This window comes from Crinia signifera, chromosome 7 (genome assembly GCF_055691185.1).
Source record: "Crinia signifera chromosome 7, ASM5569118v1, whole genome shotgun sequence".
Taxonomy (NCBI): Eukaryota; Metazoa; Chordata; class Amphibia; order Anura; family Myobatrachidae; genus Crinia; species Crinia signifera.
Genome location: NC_139223.1, coordinates 108,904,975 through 108,926,381, shown reverse-complemented (window position 1 = coordinate 108,926,381; position 21,407 = coordinate 108,904,975). Strand labels below are relative to the sequence as shown.

The 21,407-nt window shown below is 40.9% G+C and overlaps 1 protein-coding gene across 4 annotated transcripts in view; it reads right to left on the bottom strand.

The window, feature by feature from the left end:
* Positions 1-21,407, bottom strand: part of SEMA5B (semaphorin 5B) — a 422,878-nt gene that overhangs the window by 141,373 nt on the left and 260,098 nt on the right. For all 4 annotated transcript variants that reach the window (XM_083153606.1, XM_083153603.1, XM_083153604.1 and 1 more), the window contains 2 exons: positions 15,357-15,419; positions 1,983-2,081 (listed from right to left, as the gene is read on the bottom strand). In XM_083153606.1, the coding sequence (XP_083009732.1) occupies positions 1,983-2,081; positions 15,357-15,419 (162 nt within the window). The remainder of the gene's footprint in view (positions 1-1,982; positions 2,082-15,356; positions 15,420-21,407) is intronic.

Genomic DNA, 21,407 nt, shown 5'->3' with positions numbered 1-21,407 from the left:
ATATCATTATATAATATTTCTTGGGAATATAAGATTCTTTTTCTTCAGTATGTGATTACATTCACACAGCAGTGCTCCTTTTGTGCTTGCTAAAGCTAGGTACAGACATTAGGCCTAATTCAGACCTGCCTAGCGAGCGGGTAAACGCTGCTCCGACTGATGAACTTGAATTAGGCCCATTGTGCAATTGATGTGCTAATTGGCCTAATAATTGTATAGATGTTTACAGATGTTATAGAGAGAAACCTTACCCAATAAACAGGTTAAAACACTCCTGTAACAGACAGATTGGGAGGTTGCACCTTGTGAGCAGCGCCCAACCTACCAATGAGGATCTCATAGAAGAATAGCTCAGAAATTGCTTGAGGACTGGCGCGCCTATCTAATCTGTAGAGAGATCTGCACAGTGTGTACTAGAATTAAAAATGTGGTGTATGTTCAATTGTTAACGCCTCTCATCAATACAGATATATATATATTGCTATCAAATGTTAATCTATGTGTGTATTTATTTATTTTTTGGAAGTTTATGTTTCATTCCAATAGCTGCCTAATTAGAATCCCCTATTTCATATTTCTATGCAAACCTAATGGTTGTCTAAAAATATGAAGTTTGGGAGTATGCGCATCTGCAAGACCCGGTCTTTGCATGTGTACAATGGATCTCGTGATATCGCTCACAGACCTTCCAGACGCAGCATAACTGACGTTGCTGCAGCATTTTAGGGAAGGAGCGGGCGCGGCACCTGACACAGTGTGTGATAGGACTAGGGACGCAAACTTCCTGGACCCTACAACCAGCCTGTGTAAGTCACAGCTTACATAGGCTGGCCATTCTCTGAAACCATAGTGAAAAGTGCCAGGCTCCTACACTATCTCCTACAGGTGCCTCCTGCTGCATTGACTTTTGATGGAATTGCAGAGTCGCTTCCATGCAGCTGAGCAATTTCATCCAATCATGAATTAGGCCCAAGGGTCTGTTTCTTATGTTCCAATGTTAGGTACTGATGCCAAACAACAGAAATGTGGCTCAGAACATTATTGCTTTTATAAGCTGGGCACACACTAAGACCACATACCGTTGGAACCAAGGTTGCACCGGCGCAGTAGCTATTTCAGGTACAGTAAGTATATATTCTTACACATCAATATTCTGTCACAGCTGAGTGAGCTTTTCAATTTGCTGTGTCAATGGTTCCTGCCACTAGGCTCACCCACAGACCCACTTGTGATATATACAGTAGAATTGGCGATATATCTGGCAGTGCGTACCCAGCTTAGGTCTACACTCTCCAGCACTGTGAGACAGACACGGTAACTATGGGGCCACGCTGAGGGTTTACTGAAATTTTGTTGCAAAACCTTTGTTACTAAAGAGGCGCTGAAATTCAGGGATCAGCCAGCTCTGTGACCAGTCTACTCTCAAATACAACAAAGGTAATAGGGACCAAACAGAAAGACAGCAAAATTATTATTGCATGAATAGACAGCAGTAAAGAAAATGATGAAAACGCTCCTCTGTGTGATATACTGGAGTCATGGTGTAGCGGATGTGCTAAAACAGGATACAGGACCTAAATAAAACATTCTGCACAGAGAGTTGCACCATACTATAGTCACTGGAGCATGTACCATATTATAGTCTCTAGAGTGTGCCCATACTAAAGTGTCTGGAGGATGCATCATATTATGATCACTACAGCAAGTTCCATATTACAGTCACTAGAGCATGCACAGTTCCTTTAAATGTCATCCTACAGAGTACGGCTCTGCCCTTACATTATCAGCTCAGGAATTACAGGATCAATGTTTCACTTGTGTCTTTTATTAGTTCAAAGTGCAAATTAAATATTCTATTGGTTGAATTTCGCAAAGAAGCCCAAAGTTAATTCTGTGTATGTATACTGTAAGTAAAAATGAAATACAATTATTTCCTATGTGTATTAAAAGAGGTTCCACGGGTAAACTGGAAATACATTTACCTGGCGACTGGTGCACACAGGCGAGAACGCGTTAGTTCCACAGGTGAATACTCGCTTTCCATTTATTATCAGTACCCGAACGTAGTTCTGACACTCCTCCTACAAAAAAAGACACAAATTTCTCAGCAAATTTCATAATTACTTCCTGCTATTATATTTTTTTATGTCCCTTGGATAGATTGGGTAAACTATGCAATTGCTTTTCTGTTCATACATACATTTACCACTCACTTTCTGGAAAAATGTAGTCCATGACATTTCTTCCCTTTAAGCTCCTCCTCCTTCCCCATGTAAACACCCCTCAAAAGGTTTCTTTTGGACTTTGTCCTTCAAATTGCAAGGTCGTCAGAGTTTTTTGCAAGGTCGTCCGGAAAACTCTGACGACCTTGCAATTTGAAGAACAAAGTCCAAAATAAATGTTTTAAGGGGTGTTTACATCAACCCATTAGTGAGTATGCACCGGCTTCCTTTCTTGAAACATACTTTTATAAGTGTCAAGCATCCTAACTTTCTGTAAGTTAGGTATGCACTCTTACCTGTACACAATGAATGTTTAAAGTTAACCTAAATTTGCATGTAAAATCAGGAGGAGACCTTATCAACATACTACATGAATAGATATGTTTTTTCCACACCTTCAAATCATTCAGCACCATCTTTTCAAAGCCCTATCCCTTTGTTTTAAAAATGTGTCTGTAGGATCAATAGGGATTGATACAAGTTTTTCTTAAATAAAGGCAACAGAATCTGAGGAGCGCCCCACTTTCTCAAAAAAAAACACCAAAGTAATTATGTTTTTGTATGCATATAGCAATTATTTGCCCTTGTGCATTTGTGTATGTCACAAGGGATTAACAGACAGCACCATTTGTAATAGGTAACAGGATTGCAGCAACTCAAATGCAGGGGTGTCGGGATGATTTAAGGGGCATGCAACTGTTTGCGACTATGGGCCAAGTTTAAGGGCTCTGTGGTCTCACACAGCCACTACTTAAATTTGTCGCTGAGACAGAATTAGCATACATCTCTGAATCAGGCCCTTGGTTTCATAATCGTCTTCATTATCAGACCTAAAGTGCCCTTGTTGCGTAAGATAGGTCTGAATACAGGCACTAGTCATCATAACACAAAATTCTATTGACCTGTCCATTCAGTTTCTCGTGCAGCTCTGCATCACTCGCTGGATGTAAAGTATGAAAATACCCAATATACGTCTGCACAACCATATCTAAATACCTATGTGTTTTACAATGATGACTTTTTCATACTTTATGTTCCCATAGTCACAGGCATATTCCTGGGTCGATCATCAGAAATGTGACCTCATTTCAAGCTTCTGCCCCATGTTCTAAAAAAACTGCAAGGGGATCACATAAGGGGCTCAGCTTTAATTCTCTTTACAAATAATCCGCAATGATTTACGCTCCTTTATTGAAGTGTCAGGAATCTGTTTGGTTTCCATGTAATATGCCTGCCTTGTTTCAGATGTGTTTACTCCATGTGGAACATGTGCCCTGCACCATATATGGTATAGGTGAAAGATTAAAGGGCTAAAGTGCCTCAGGCTTTACATCACAAATAGTTTATTACAAGTACATGTAAAAACCAGAACCCTTAGACAAACAAAGGAGACACTTCAATAGGAAAACCTAACTGCAAGAAAAAAATATTGTGTGTATGTATCCTAGGGCATGTTCTGTGCTGCTCTATATCCCCTATTGCTGCAGCTCTACACAATTCCAGGCCCTGCTGCATTCAGCGTTTATAGAATAATAAAAGTACTGCAAATGTAAAATACGGAAAATAGACCTGATTCATCAAGGCCCCCAGAATAGCAAAAATTGTGTTGTGCATACAGGGAACCTTAAACCCCCTTTACAGAATGCTATCTCAGTGAAGTAAAAGTCTACGGTGCTTGTGGTGGCCGCCAATGAGGCATTGGGAGGGCATCCACGTGGCATTTGGGGGAGTGGTCTGGACAACTGAGGTTGCGGTGGATGTGTTCACATGCAGTTGCTGTGCTGGAAAAAATGGTGGCCTGGCTCATGCAGCTAAGCTGTGCAGGCAGCAGGCTACCCTAAAGTTACAAGTGCTACGCTCTTCCACAAAGCATTCACTTTTCTGTGATGCGGTTGCAAGATTTTGCAATTGCATCATGGGGAGGGACCTGGCATGTGGGGCTGCATTGCCCTGTACAGCACGGTCCCCTGAATGTTAGTGGAAGGGGTTGTACTTTTGTGATTTCTTGTGCTGAATTATGCTCAATGTGTAAATAATGTACTATTAATAATACCCAAAATAATGTAAGTGTGCAGGATGCTCTTTCACCATTGCTGGTCCATTTCAGGACATTTCATTTATGGGTATCTGGCCTAGGTGAAGAAACACGAGTTGTGATTTATGTGACTATCTGTGTTACCCACAATAAACTTTCTCCACATTATGCAATCAATGCACATGTTTTATGTCATAAACAATAGAGCATGAATTCTCTAGGGATCTCAGACTAGAACAAAACTACGTATCTCATTTTAGCAGAATTGTATACTGTAGTCCTGACATAGAACAGAGTATCACTAAATCTCCTCACCGTTTTCAGGTGAAGTACCGCCAGTGACCACTACAGGTCACTGGATGGAGCAAATAACTCCTTAACAGAAAGTGAAACCAAACTTATAGGTTCCATAATTCCTGGATGCGGACAGAGGGAGCTGTGAAGACAGAGATTGGAGGTAGGAGCAGCTAGGGACTAAGCCGTCATTTTGACAGGTTTTAACTAGTATAATATGATATATAAAACAGTGCTGTTCTTTAAAGCATAAACTCGATATTGAAGATGAGTCTCCTAGGGAGATGCACTATGCGATCATTACATTACATTATAATATATAATAAGAGGTTGTTAGTATATCATTGGCCAGTGATATTGGCCTGCCCACCATTCGTCCAGGTCACCTCTTGTCGAGCAGGACCCTAACACTATGGGGTCACCACCTGGGACGCAGGGAACCCCGAAACATGATCCAGCCAAGGAAACCCCCCCTCCCAGGGCATCACAATAAACAACCTCTTATTATATATTATAATGTAATGATCTCATAGTGCATTAGCACCCTCTCTCTCTCTCTGTGTAATCCATTGTACTCTCTGCAGATGGCACCTTTCATTACTGAGGGAGTGCAATGTCAAGCCACTTTTCCCTCTCCTAGGGAGGTGGCAGATTGTACATGTCAGAAGGAAGCTGCTGATGCTCAAAACATTGAAATCCCCCAAGAAGAGTCCATTGAATGAAGGAAGTTTGCCAGAGGAAAGTATATTGTAAAGGGATGTGGTCAGGATCCCGGCAGTCAGAACAGCGACAGTGGGACCCCAACAATTAGAATCCCAATGGATTCCGAAGGTAAGTACTGGCCTCTGGGTTAGGGTTAACCACTAGGGGGAGGTTAGGCTGCAGAGGGACGGTTAAGGTTAGGCTGTAGGATGGGTAGGTTGGGGTTAGGCTGTGAAAGGGGTCTATTAGGTTAAAATATTTATTGCAACCTATCGGGACTCTGACTGTTGGGAACCCGCTGTTGGTATTCTGATTGTCAGGTATTTGTAACCAACCCATTGTAAGACATATTCATCTGGGAGCTGGTCATGAATAGATGGTTTAGGTCTGGCATCAGCTCTGAGAAAGGAGATGGCGTGTTACACTGCCGAAAAGGTGGGTAGAAAGTCAGGGGGATAGGATGCTTCGCATCAGACACTAACATTTGGTTAAACAAAGGAAAGATGCTTTAGAGATTGGATCATTTTTTTATTAACATCTGAAATAGTGCAGCAAATGACGTTGCTCTTTACAATTGGAAACTGTGATACATTAAATTGGGATTTACAGTTAAAAAAGGTAGGAGGGTCCTGCTCGCTAGCTGGAAAATACATCCTGGTATGCGAGGAACAGTGTGAGGAGTGCTGATTTTTCATTAGCTGCTATTTAAATTAGATAGGGGGAGCAGCTGAAAAGATGGTAGATCCTGCTGCCCCTGCCTTTACTATGAAGGACATAACTGAGAATGTTTAACCCACATAATCAAACTAAAAATGTTCAAGATTTTGATCCAATGAATATAACAGATGATCTCTGAGTCACCCTGAGAAAATAATACAAAAATACAGAGATTTTTCCTAGGACATTTTTAATTGTTGATTTACTAATGACAGTGGGAAACATCTAATGCATTCAAAAGTGACAGAAAAAAACTTCAATAAAATAGATATTTGCAACAACAATTCTCTACATTGTAACAATTCAGTTTCTTGGCTACCGTGACCTGGAATAAATCTGCATCATGCGTCTGTTTAAATCCTCCAGTGTTGTTTATTTCATTCCTAGTAATTTTATTGTCAGGGTGAATAGTGTTATTATGCTCCACTTATATCCCCTCCTAATTCCTTTCAGCTTTCTGCACACATTCTCAAATAGGATAAAATAACTAAAAATAGGATGGGAGATCTAACGGTAACTAAAAAACACCCAATGAAAGTTAGTATTATTATCATCATCATCATTATTATTAGTAAAAATAGGGCTTATAAGTAATTTATACATTTAGCCTTTGAACATACTTCACAATAACTAATTTAAAGTACATATTATATGAAAGTATTGTATAATCCTGAAAAAATATATTCCTGAAATAAGTTGTAATGTTTTCTGTAAAAGGTTACTCCATGCATTAGAATTGTCAGAAACAAGGTGTATTTGCCATTTCTTGTAATAAATAATAATATTATTAATAATAATAATAATTACATTTCTACAGCACATTTGTCAACACATAGTATGAACATAATACAGTATAAAAGTTATGAATGTAATACAGAAGCTTTGCATGAAATACATAGACCATGTAGATAATAAAAAGGGTGTAAAATGTATGGCACAATACAAGAGATTACACTGGGCAGAATAGACAATGCTTACAACTGAGGATACATAATGGGAGAGATAGGAATAGTAGGTGAGGTTCTTCATCAAACCATGCATTTTTAATTTCACACAGGGCACCAGGTGTAGCAGCCATGTTGGGTGCACTACTTTGGTTACAAGGGCAGATGTATTAAGCCTGGAGAAGAGATAAACTGGAGATAAAGTGGAGATAACTTGGAAGAGTTAACGCACCAGCCAATCAGCTGTGTTTGAAATATGACAGTTGGGATCTGATTGGCTGGTGCGATATCTCCAGTTTATCTCTTCACCAGGCTTAATACATCTGCCCCAATGGGCCTAATTCAGACCTGATCGCAGGACAAATTTGCTCTCAAAATGGGCAAAACCATGTTCACTGCATGTGCAGAGAGAGTTAGATTGGGGTGAGACATTTTGTTTCTGTACAGGGTAAATACTGGCTGCTTTATTTTTACACTTCAATTTAGATTTAAATTTGAACACACCCAATCCAAATCTAACTCTCTCTGCACATGTTACATTTGCCCCACCTGCAGTGCACATGGTTTTGCCCATTTTGAGAACAAATTTGTCCTGCGATCAGGTCTGAATTAGGCCCAATGTGCAACTGAGCACTAAATCCCTTTTTCTTTGCATTCGGCAGCGTCTCACATGTTAATGAAGATTTGCCTCTACAACGCTGGTTGCCACTTAGAGTGTATTTTTTGTGAGTTTTTCACCATGTTTCTAATTGTTTTACAGATTTTTTTTACAGGGTTTTAAATTAGATCTCTCATAAAGTTTTTGTGGGAAACACATAGGTTCAGCAAAAAGCCAGCACTTCGCCTGCCTGAGGAAGTTGAAAAAAGTCCCTGATAAGCCGTGGCACATGCCTGCTTATCGAGGCTAATAGGATAGCCAGCCAAGGGCGAAGCAATTACCCGCGAACAATAGGTAAGTGGATACCCCTAAACGTTTAAGGACAGCATTCATACTTTCTTTTGCATTTGGCATAAGTTTTATACCGGGATACAGCTACAGATATAAATTTGTCTACCTAATTCTTAACTTTGCCCCTTGGTACCACCTCTGTCCTTCTCTCATAACCTCCTACATCTCCTCCTCTCCTCTCCTAATAATTTCTGGTTCCAGGAGCTCACGGCTGACTAATGCTGCTGTTGATCAGCACAAGGCATAAGTAATGTAAGCCACTGCATAGTTGCTGCAGGGAGGAAGTGCTCTCCTTGCCTCTCTCACACATCACTTACACTATACCATGCTCTCTTACACACACACACACACACACACACACACACACACACACACTGCTCACTGACACTACACACTGACATACACATTTTGCTCAATGACTGACACTACATCTTGCTACATCTTGCTCATATATACTGCTCACCAATACTATACCCTGCTCACACACACACTGAGGTGTAGGAGCTCGCCTGGCATAGTGTATATGGAACTCTAACTGGCATAATGTATATAAGAGACTTTACATGGCATAATGTGTACAAGATGTTTAACTTGGCATAATGTTCATAAGGGGCTCTACTGTGATTTAATGTGTGTTTGGGGCACTACCTTGGTATAATGTGTATAAGGGGCACTTCTGTTATACCCCTCACATGTGTGATGTGTGAGGGGTACAACTGTCTGGTGTAATGTGTATAAGGGGCACTATTGTGTGGTGTAATGTGTATAAGGGTTACTAATGAATGGTGTAATTTGGGGGTGTGGCCTAATTCGGGGGCGTGGTCTATACTCGCAGCTCCCCCGCGAGGCCACGCCCCCATTTTGCCGATATGGGGGCATGACCCAGAGGCTCTGTGAGCCTCTAGCCATGCCCCCAGCCCCCTGGATACGGGAATAGACATTCCCCGCTGCTTAGCAGCCTACAGGGGGACTCCCAACAGCCCCCCCCCCTCACCGCGGGACACTGCCGGCCGCGGGAGGGACAGTGGGACAGGCCCTGATAATCGAGACTGTCCCGCTGTAATCGGGACTGTTGGGAGGTATGTATTACAAGGCAAAAACATCTTCTCTATTAGTGATGCAGATAAGGTTTATCAGTAATACAGCAGAAAACATTGAATTTCCAGAATTATCTATCTTTCCCTTTAAGTGTAAAACTATGAATATTGTGAAATTTGATCCAAACCTGCTGTATCTGCACTCCCGACACTTGCATGACCTGCTGAACACAGTCTGTGCCAAGGATCACAGGAAGCCTGGGCAGAGAGCCAGCATCTCTGCTGAGCAGTGACTGAAGCACTCCATGGCCTGACAGAGCATGCATCACCTGGATCATTACCTATGGCTTCCAGGGCTACCAACCCACAGCAGACACATTGATATGAGCACAGAGATTCATTGCAGCAGACTGCAAATCAGTTTAAGGATCCAAATGGGGCAGATCATGTATTTATCAAAGTTACAAATTATTATTGTTCTTATTTATTGACATGAATTAGACTTTTTCATTGCATTGCTTTGTTTTTGCATTGTTGATTATGGAATAAGCACTACATCCCAAAATGAAGTCCTACTGCTTAATGTAGCTTTCACATCACATAAAACATTTTGAAACGTTTTGAAAAACTGTAATTTTAAATGGTATTTTAAACGGGTCTAGTGTTCATATTGCAGCAGATTACCATTTAAAAATACCGTTTAAGTACCATTCACATCACCAGTCAAGCCGTTTAACCTCTGAACACGTTTCTACCCACAGCTTATTTTCTGGTTCAGGGAAGGGACACAAGACAAGGGACAGCCTATCACAGTGCTCTAACCTTTATTTTTTACTAAATACCATTTCAGTGCCATTCAGACAGCACAAAAAACGGCTCTGAATTGGCTTTAAAACGGGTAGGACTCTGCATTTTAAACGTGTTGAAATACCAGTTAACTTTAAATGGTATTTCAACTATGACACTTTCACACTGCAGCCTTAAACGTTTTAAAAGGCAAAAAAACGGCAATATACCGTTTTAAAAGTGTGATGTGAAAGCTACATTAATGTTTCAAACATAATCATATCATAAGAATGTAAATCATTATAAGGAACTACAGAAGTAACACTGTACATCCTGGAGCATTCCTAAGGGCTAATATTAAAGACCTGCAGTGTCTTTGGCTGCGAGTAGTATTACACCAGATTTCCATTCTGTAAAACAATATGTAAGGACAGTCCTGTAGGCATATTCTATGGGAGTTTATAAGAGGAGAAAGGAGTCTCAGGAGACTGTGGACTTTATGGTTTGGATAAACAGTCTACCACAAGTATATATTATTTTACTACTGTATTTATAAAGCAACACATATTTCAGAGCGCTGTACAATTATTCGCTTCACTGACACCTAAACGCTAGTGAAGCGCAACAAATAATTACTGCTCCGCTGTACTCTTCTGCGCTTGTAGATTAAATACAGGGAGGCTGTTTACAAGCCAATGAGGATGAGATGAGTGAAGCCAAAGTAAGCCAAAGATGTGTTCCCCTAAATTTCTGATTAAAAATGTTTACACACAAAAGTACTTTGTACAAAGCATAAGATCAAGCGCCAAGCTGCATACATCCAGAATAGACAGAAAGATACTGTATTATTATTTATTAACAGTTTCTTATATGGTGCATCAAATTTTGTTATGCTATACAATTCAAAACAACAGTGATAATACAACACTGAGTAAAAACAGACAGACATAGAAGTAAGTCCTATTCGCAATCTTAAGGTGCCCATACACTGCTGCAACGTCTCGCAGCAGTATTCGGACACCCGATACCCTGCAAGCTGCCGGGACCTACCCGGAGGGCAGGGACGCATGCGATCCATTGTGATGGATCATATGCGTCCCTGCCTCCCGCCCGCCTCACCGCCTGGTGGGAGGTCCCAGAAAGGGTGGTCGGAAAGCTAGCCGGTCCAACCACCTGGTCGGGTCCGATGCCCACGGGACCGCACATCGGACCCGACTGCATGTCAGGGAGAGGCGATTTGGTCCGATTTAAATCGCCTCAGTGTATGGGCACCTTTACAATCAATAGGGAAATAGGCCATAGGGTATACAGAAGGATAAGTATTATCTATTTCATAATGGTTCACCAGATTACAATGGTTCTTGGTGGGTTGTATGATATCTTCACCCAGCAATGTTGGCCTGGGGTCCGGAGGATGGGAATGTGAAGAAATAGAACAGTATTAAAGATATGTTTAGGCTGTACAGTGGGGATGTAATTGGATAGATAAGGTTTATGAAGTTACCTACATTAACCTTTTCTATCCAATTACATCCCCACTGTACAGCCTAAACATAGATTTATGTGTGTGGTTCTGGAATTTGTTAAGCTGGTCTAAGGAGGTGAGTTTTCAGGGAACGCTGGAAGGTTTGGAGACTGGAGGAGAGTCTTATTGTGCATGGTAGGCCTTTCCACAGAGTGGGTGGAGCCCAAATAAAGTCGTGCAATTGCTGATTGGAAGCGAATAATGAGTGTGGATTATTATTCGCTCCCAATCAGCAATTACAGGTCAGGTGAAGATGTTGGGCTGGGAGATATTTTGACACAAACAAAGAGATGTACATTATTATTATTTATTAACAGTTTCTTATATAGCGCAGCAAATTCCGTTGTGCTTTACAAAGGAGACAGTGATACAACAAACAGGGTATTTACAGACAGTCAAAAGGTAGGAAAGCCCTGCTCGCAAGCTTACAATCTATAGGGAAATAGGCATTGATACATAAGGATAGATACTGTATTCTTTATTTCATCGATTCCACCAGAATGCAAGGTTCTGTGACTGGTTCTGGAATTTGATAAGCTTGTCTGAAGAGATAAGTTTTTAGGAAACACTTATAGGTTTGGAGACTGGAGGAGAGTCTTATTGTGCTTGGGAGGGCATTCCACAGAGTGGGTGCAGCCCGAAGAAAGTCTTACAGTCGGGAATGGGAGCGAGTAATGTGTGTGGATGAAAGACGCAGATCTTGGGAGGAGAGTAGAGGTCGTGTTGGATGATATTTGAGATAAGAGAAGATTTGTATGTTGATGTAGTTTGGTTTATGGCTTTGTGTGTAAGTAAAATAATTTTGTATTAAGTACGGTAGAATACAGGTAACCAAAGAAGTGACTGACAGAGTAGCTTTGCAGACGATGAACGTCTGGCTAGACAGATTAGCCTTGCAGCTGCATTCATGATGGACTGTAGTGGTGAGAGTCTGTATTGGGGAAGGCCAATAAGGAGACCATTGCAATAATCAATGCATGAGATGATGAGAGCATGGATTAGAGTTTTTGCAGTGTCTTGTGTAAGGTAAGGGCAAATTTTAAATATGTTTATTAGGTGCATGTGGCATGATTTTGAGACAGATTGAATATGGGGTACAAAGGAAAGCTCAGAGTCAAGGATAACACTGAGGCAGCGAGCTTGAGAGGTAGGAGTGATTGTCATCTTCTGAACAGCAATAGAGATATCAGGTTGGTAACTACTATTTATTGGCGGAAATATAATTAATTCTTTTTTTGAAATATTACGTTTGAGGTGGCGAGATGACATCCAGATTAAACAGCAGAAAGGCATTCAGAGACCCGGCCCAATACAGATAGGGACAGGTCCGGGGAGGATAGGTAGAGCTGAGTATCATCCACATACAGATGTTACTGAAATTTAAAAGAGCTGATTAGTTTGCCAAGAGATGAGGTATAGATTGAGAAAAGCAGAGGACCTAAAACTGAACCCTGAGGTACTCCAACTGAAAGAGGTAGCGAAGAGGAGGTAGAATCAGAGAAACGAACACTAAAGGAGCGGTTAGATAGGTAGGATGAGACCCCAGAGAGGGCTGTGTCTTTAAGACCTATGGATTGTAGTGTTTGTATGAGAAGTGTGTGGTCAACAGTGTCAAAAGCAGCAGAGAGATCTAGAAGAATTAGTAGTGAATAGTGGCCTTTAGACTTAGCAGTGACCAGATCATTCACAACTTTAGTCAGTGCTGTCTCTGTGAAGTGTTGGGCACGAAAGCCTGACTAAAGCGGGTCCAGTAAATTGTGCGAGTTAAGAAAGTGTGTAAGGCGAGTGTAGGCAAGTCTTTCAAGTCGTTTGGAGGTGCATGGAAGTTGAAAAATGGGACGTAGTTTGAGAGAGAGCTTGGATCAGAATTTTTTTTTTTTTCAGAATCGGAGTGAACATTAGTGTAGTTTGTTTATGGCCTTGTGTGCAAATGAAAGAATTTTATATTGAATACCGTAGAATACAGGTAACCAACGTAGTGAGTGACAGAGTAGCTTTGCAGATGATGAACGTCTGGCTAGGAAGATTGGCCTTGCAGCTGCATTCCATTCATGATGGATTGCAGTGGTGAGAGTCTGTATTGGGGAAGACCAGTAAGGAGACTATTGCAATAATCAATGAGGGAAATACTGAGAGCATGTGAGGAAGTAGGTAAATCTTGTATGTGAATGTCTAAATTCATGTGTCATTCATTGACATACCATCTAATATTGTAAACCAGGGAGTTGGGGCTCCTGCACGTAGCAGAAAATGGGGCATGGCCTCAGTAAATGGGGGTTTAGTTTCACTGGATTGCTGTTATCATGAGCTCCACCTCCCATTTTTGTCACTGTAGAGACATGCCCAGTGCTCTGTGAGCTGTTGACATGCCTCCAATTCCAGGACCTGTCTTCTGTGAATAGATACTGTGCACATGCGCACAGCATCTACTCACCCAGCAAGTGATAGGAAGCCTCTCAACTGCTCCTCTACCACGGGACACTGCTGAACGCAGGTGGAACTCCCCCCCCCCCCCCCAGACTGTCCCACAAAAATGGTCAATGATATTTTAGGATGTTTACATGGGTCCACTAAACGGTTGCTAAAAAATTTACATAGAACAAGGGGAAATAGGTTTTATTTAAATAATAGCAGTGTATTGGCCAAATGAACCCCTGCTAATGTAGAAAACTGGCACAAAAACCAGCCTGCAGTCTGTGCGCTCTACAGCCTTATTTGCAATTGTAAATATCCTGAATCCATCTTGGTCTTCTTGCCATGTCTCTTGCTCTAGTCACTGTGTAGACAGCTTAACAAGCAAAAAACAAAATAGCTGCATTTATGGGCTTTTTTAATCAGTTTGACTTCAGATGGTAAATCACAGCAGCTGTCGCTTTTCCCACTGTTTAGGATGGGATCTGTTATTGCAGCAAAAGGGAAGCACAGACATAATTTTGTACCCTCTAAAAAAATGAAAAGTCCTCTTTGTGGCTGGCAAAGTAAAAGAAACAAAGAAACTAAAAACGTATAAATCACAGATAAAACATATACCGAGGCAATAAGAATAGAATAAAAAATAAGTCTGAACAAATACTAAAAAAAAACCATATAATATATATAATAATAATAATAATAATAATAATAATAATAATAATACTCCAGGAATTCCAGATAACAGTAGGTCAAGGAGACTGGAAACTAAAAGGGTGAAGATAACAGATAATGTACATTCTGTAATTGTGTCAAATGATGCAACAATTACACCAAGAAAACACAGAATATGAAAAAGGTATCTAACAGTAACAGGATTATCATCCCCAATACAAATTGTTAAACTAAAGACAGAATCTTTCATCTATTTTCTTCTCTAATTCAGATGTTTTAAATATCAAAACCAGTAATCCATACAATATAGAGCACTGTGCAGTACCAGCAGGAAAGCACTAGGTGGGGCTGCATAGCTCCCATAACCAGTCTCTATTGTAATATTGTGTTATGGGGTGCGAATCAATATCCCTGGTGTTTATTGTTTCACCCAGTCAGGGCATGTGCCCACTGAAATCAAATCACAGAAAAATAGGAATATTTCCTCTCCCTATGAAAGATGTATGGGGTGCCATTCGGACATTTGAGTTATTTACAGACCACTGAGTAGCAAAGAGTTACATCAGAATAGGCGGAATTAGCAGTGTTTTAGATGACCGGTTACACTTTGCAGGTACTCTCAACAGGGACCCTTTACCACAGCAACATGATTATTAAAGTGTTTTATGCAACAGTTGCTCTTGTATGCAATTAACTCTCGGAGCTGAGCCGAAGTGGCTCCCATCCAGAAACTTGCTGTTCCCAGCTTGGGAGAAGCTGATGCATCCACACAGAAACAATATAACAGAGTCACAATGCCGCTGCTAAGAAACCTGAAATGATATCTCTCCCACCAGTACATTTTCCATGTGGCTTTCAGCGAGTCCATCTGATATTGATACTGGATATTTAACTCTTCTGCAGCCATAATTAAGATAGTTATTAAGAGCTGCAAAGGCCTGGCGGGGTATGTGGTGCCATTTCTCTACATATAGGGGCAGCAATAAACAATGCTAGCATCGATGCTGCAAGAGGTGAAAAGATATCCGATAGGTGACAAGGATTTTGCTGAATGATCTTACCTCGGTTTTCCCTTTACTCTGACAGGATTTGCGCGTCTCTTCATCGGAACTCCACTCTGTCGCCTAAAAAACACAACACAGTTCACAAGTCAGAAGCCAAATTTAACTTTAAAAATGACAATCACAAATGAAAATGTATTAATATTTAAAAAATTAAATTAACGTATCAATTAATTTGGTTGTTAATTCTATCTCTAACTACTTTAACAATGCTAATATTTGCCTAATAAAGTGACATAATACTTTCATTTTTGTGATGTCAGATAAGACTTTTTCCAGAAACTGCTGAAGTCCCACTAGTTGGTTTCTTATTAAAATGCAGCCATGGAAGGGGGAGGAGACTGTATGGAATGGTTGTGACACAGTACAATATGTACAATCCAATCATCCACTGCATTATGTTCATCTCAACAAAAAGTCAACAGTGTCTACTTCGACCCCAAAAGGTCGACTTGCACAACACATGAGAACAAAGATCACCAGCAAAAGGACGACGTGAAAATGGTTGACATGTGGAAAGGTTGACATGCAGCTTTTTTTAAAGGTTCTCGGAGTGTCATTTCGGCCTTTTTACCATGACAACCAATAGTGTTCTACTTACTGACGTGTCAATCTTATTACCGTCATCCTAAAGACCGGATATGAACTGTAATACTATGATATTCCATTCATTCATATATTTTCACCTCTCACCTATATGCCAACTCTAATTTTTCACTCAGTGTTTAATTACCGTTCCTTCTAGATATGTTTTCTGCAGAAAAGCCTCATTTAATAACACGCCAGGATATATATTTCAGCAACATTTGGCCACTGTTCTATTGGATGATATTCATAGCGAGGAATGTTGCAGCTCCCACACATTAATTAATGTATGCCGCTATAAGCCTGTGCGTTCCCTGGTCAAACATGAATGGAAATAAAACTCCGCTCTACACAGGAAGTGTTTTGTCTCTCTATGAGATTAAACCTATTTCACTGTAACCACAGCTTTCCGCCACTGACCCGAATAAATTTCCCCAAGTGTGGGGTTCAGCAATACCCTAGGAATGCTTGCACAGTTCCCACAGCAAACAGTGTCCATTGGCAAATGATGTCTCATTATGCAGATATATCCGTGCCCACCACTATTCCAGATGGCTCAGTTGGCATAATCAGATGACGTAATTCCAGGTTGGGAAATAAAATGAGGCAACTGGGCCAAGCGCTACAAGAGCAGATAGTAAATACCTTTCAATAACAAAGGAACCAATTCATTCATTCACATGGAGAAAGAAACTCATTAACATTCCATGAATAAAGCAGCTCAAAGCGTGTATATGACTCTCGTGTGATTTCTTCATTGAATCAATTTTATTTTCGAAGAATTCCTCTTTTTTCTCTTTTTTTAATAAGTTGGTAATTACTGTGAAAACTGTAATGCTTTGAAGCTCACAAAAACAGAAATGAAGGAGTTAATGTCTTAATTACAGTTTACAAGCTGCTTCTGAAACATGCAGTCTGTAATTCCCAGGAGACAAAGGAATGGAAATAGTGTATGACCCAAAACATTTTGGCAACATTTCCACAGGCAAATTATAGCAAAGGTCAAGTGTCACTTGCTGTGAAGTGTCAATTGTTTAATATTAATTTTCTGGTTTTCGGACCATAAAATTAATTCTGACGTTAGAACAAGTTTATCTAATTCTGTAAAAACAATTTGTCATCTTTACAACGATCATTGAGAAGCATAAGTATTATAATTATATATAATGTTATGCATTTCAGGATACATATGCCCCTATATATATACAGGGGTGCATACACTAATATGAATACTTTATAACGGTACTTGGGAAAAGCTACTCCAACATGGGCATGAGCATTCATGGGGTGAGTGAGAGGCAGACACAGTTGCAGGTGCTATTGCTTCTTTATGCTAACTCTGCAGCTGATGGGCATTCTACTGAGACACCCACCAGCTGCAACAGATTATCAGACACAGTCACTAACACGGCGCATCCCCGACTGCTAGCCACACCCCCGCCAGAAATGCCAATTGAAATGAAAATGAAATCTAGATCTGCGTCTCCCAGCGGTAAACACTGAGATGCGTTGCAGAGGGAAAACATTACGCACTTATTTATATAGCACTTGCACCCAATGCTTTCCATGTGTCCATCTTTAAATGTGAACATCATTGCTCATACAGTATAATACATTGGGATTCACAGTGACATTATAAAGCACCAATATTAAAATGAAACATTACAGAGACAGATACACTCTGTAAGTATTGCAATCAGAACTTTGTGACACCTTAAATATGTCAGCTGTAATGGAATTGCGTACATAGATTTGCATTAGTTGTACGCCGAATGCATCTTTCTGTATACGGGATACAGTCATTTCGTCTACAGCATGATGGTCGACAAGCATTGGATCAACACTATTAGGTCGACATGGGGATAGGACGACATGGCTTTAGGTCGACAGGTCATTGGGTCGACACAAGCATTAAAAAGGTTGACATGGGGTTTTTCACAATATTTTGAGCTGACATGTGCCAACAGGTGGTATTTCATCTACTAGGGCATGGTGGGAGAATAAAACAGTGTGATGAGCGCAGCGAGGCACCGTGCCCGAAGCATTGCGAGCGCAGCGAGCGATGCGGGGGGGTGCGGTGCACTTTAAACTGTGACCATGTCAACTGTGTCCACATTCTGGTAAAAAAAACGAGTGAAACCTTCACCCATGTCGACCTTGAACCATGTAGACCTTTCCCGAAGTCGACCTAATGCTTTTCGACCAACATGCTGTAGACCAAATGATCCCATTCCCTGTGTACATTGCAACCCAGATAAGCCCTTGCTGTTGACAGAATTGCGCATGCCCCGGCACATTCGTAGGACTAATTATATCTCCATCACATTAACATTTGATAATATTAATCATTTGCAATTTGTATGTTTTATATTTCCCATAATTCATGGAATGAGATCCGGTCACAAGAACTATTAAACAATCTCCCAGAATAATTAGTATGCCTGTTCTTTATGTAGCCAGAGCTGTTATTTGGCAAACAGGGACCTGGTCTAACCTCTGCTGTACAGACTAATCTGCAGTCACTTGGACATCACAATATGCAGCACTGGGGTAGACAGCTTACAATCACTTCACTGTGGCTACAATGCACATTTTATTTCTGACTCTCATTCATTTTCTAAATTCCTGCCCCCATACTGCGGCATCCAGGGGGCAGAATACACACAGGAGTGGGGAGCTGGACATGCCGCTAAGGTCTTTGTTTAGCAGGAATGAGAAGAAAATAGGGAGCATTAATTGGACTCAGAAAATCCTGATAACAAAGGGCAAAAACAAGTACAGTAGCACTGTTATTCCTCCGCGGCATATAACAATGTAGGTTGTTAGTAAAGAGTGGACAGTAAATTATTGTTTTTTGGTCTCAGTAAAAATAGCTTGACCAGTATCTGCAAGTCTCTTTTAATTTAAGATATATGTTATTATACTGTATTAGTCACTTATGTTTGGACGCAGATTTGCTCTAACATAAATGGGCCTTTATTAACTTGAACATATTCTGACATTTAAAATTTGCTGTTTGATTGCTGAAACTTTATTTGTGTTGCAGTTTCCTGATCACAATACCTAAAACATTAATCCAAACCTCCCACTTACAGGATTGTTGACCCTGTGTTAGTGGTGTTGTACACAGGTCCCACATGTTACTTCTTGCTCATACAACCTGTAATATCACCTGGCTGAGTGCGCTGTGCTCTGATTCACAGACAGATGTTTCTGTAGCAGCAATGAGGCCGGATGTGTTCCAGCCAGTGGGAAGGGTGCCCAGACCAGGACAAGCTTTGTTACATGATTGGCTGGTATGTTATCTTTCTCCACTTTATCTTTAAGGTTTCCGTACTGGAACTAGGACTTCCAGCATCTGCTAACAATTCTAATAATCCCTACACACAGAAGTAAGACATCTAACAATTCCCTATACACAAGCAGTTATCGAGTATCCAGAAAAATGATCCCTAAACACTTATAGGTATCCCATCACACGATCAATACACACAAACAGTTATACAGTAACTACATCAGTGATTTTCAACCTTTTTACCTTGTGGCACACTAAAAAGGACTTTAAAATTGCCAAGGCACACCCTAAGATCCCCACTGGGCAAAACACATTGGCCACCACAGGAAAAAAACAAACCTGTTGGCCCCCACATTAAAAACAATCACACTGATCCCCACAGGTAACAAAAATAAAATACATTGGCCCTTTACATGAAAAGAAGAGACCAATAAATAACAGTTGAACTGGTGGTGGCTGTAAATGGGTTTGGGCATCTCTAGATGTGGGGGCACACTTGAGAACAGCTCAAGGCACACTAGTGTGCCACGGCACACTGGTTGAAAAACACTGAACTACATATATAGTTATCCACTAATTCAGGGGTTCCTAAACTTTCTCTGATCTTTCCCACATCTAGGCCAAAAGTTTCCCCACATGCCAATCAGAGAACCCCCCAACATGCATTCTATTCTCCTTATATAATCCTTATAATGCCCATTAGAGACTCCTCAAAGGTTTCACTTTTTAGATGAAAATTACAAAACGTATAAAGAAGCTCCGATCTAGTCAAAATTATATCAGGACGTCTTAGAGTGGTTCATTAATATACTTTAGCATATTAATAAAGAATAGGAGCTTTTCCTAGTGCAGCGTTACTGACTTTGGCAGGATAAAAAAAAAATCCCTGATAACTAACCTGTTTTTCATGGTCACTATTGTGAAGAATGTGTTTTCACCCTAAAGTGTTATTTATTTATTTTTTGGAGAGGATGCTCTGTAATTGAAGTAACCAAGAAAAAAGACTTGGGGCAAAAAATCAGGGTAAATCCCTTTTGTTTGCCCTTAATAGAATAGTGCACCTCTGTGTCTTCTAATGTCCAACTCTTTACTGAATGCTACAGTAAGTTCAGTAAACAATGCATTACGCTCTGTTATTTAGGTGCAGTATTTTAAACACTTCTGTTTATTGTCTTTAATTGTGGCAGTTTATTTTAAACATGAATTGGTCTGAAAAACTGTTTTGCATCCCCAATGCTGGGAACATGATTGGACTGCATCATAGCATATAATTATGCAAAAGATTAGCCAATGTATTAATAGTTAAATACGTTAAAGAGCATTATGCTGTAATAAACAAATCTAATGCTTTTGCACATTTCTTATTCAGGTCATGTCACAACTTTTCCACACTAGCCAATTTTGAAAATCTCAATTTCAACTTTTTCACTCCGCCCTATCCTACTATCATACACTTATTTAGTACACAGTTTAACGATCCCCACACAATTGCAGTTACGCAGCATCAATATTTTCTCAGTAACCAGCAGGGGCGGATTGGACCACCGGGAAACCGGGCCATTTCCCGGTGGGCCGGCCCCTAATAGTCACTAAAAGGCCGCTCACCCCATTGGCGGGGCCGCAGACCGCCATCTCTGCGGTTAACGGGCGGCCGTGGCCGCAGCACTGTGCCCCAAACAAATATGGCTGCGGGCAGCCTCGGCTATTACAGAAATAAAAATGGCCGCGGGAGTGCTGGTGCGCATGTGCGACCGCACGCAGCTGCTCCCGCGGTTCTGTGTGTGGCAAGCACTCACTGTGAGGATGGTTGCGCAGGGAGGCTCTCTCCCTGCTGTACATCCCCGGCCGCTTCTGTCCTCAGACTCTGTAGCTGCCGGCTGCCAGTACACTGTCACACTACATTAGAGGCAGCAGCGCCGGCAGCACAGAGCTCTCTCCCTGGCTTCCAACCCACTTTCATGTGTCATCAGTCATGACAGCAGGGACTGGAAAGGGGGCGGAGCAACACGGAGTTGAGGGGCGGGGCTACACGAGTGGAAGGGGCGGAGCTACACGGGAGCACACATCTAATGAAAGGAAGAAGTAGATGAAGTGCTAGCCAGCTTGATTTTAAGGTAACTAAAGTGTGAGAGAGAGGTTCATACTGTGAGGCATATGTATAATGGACATCA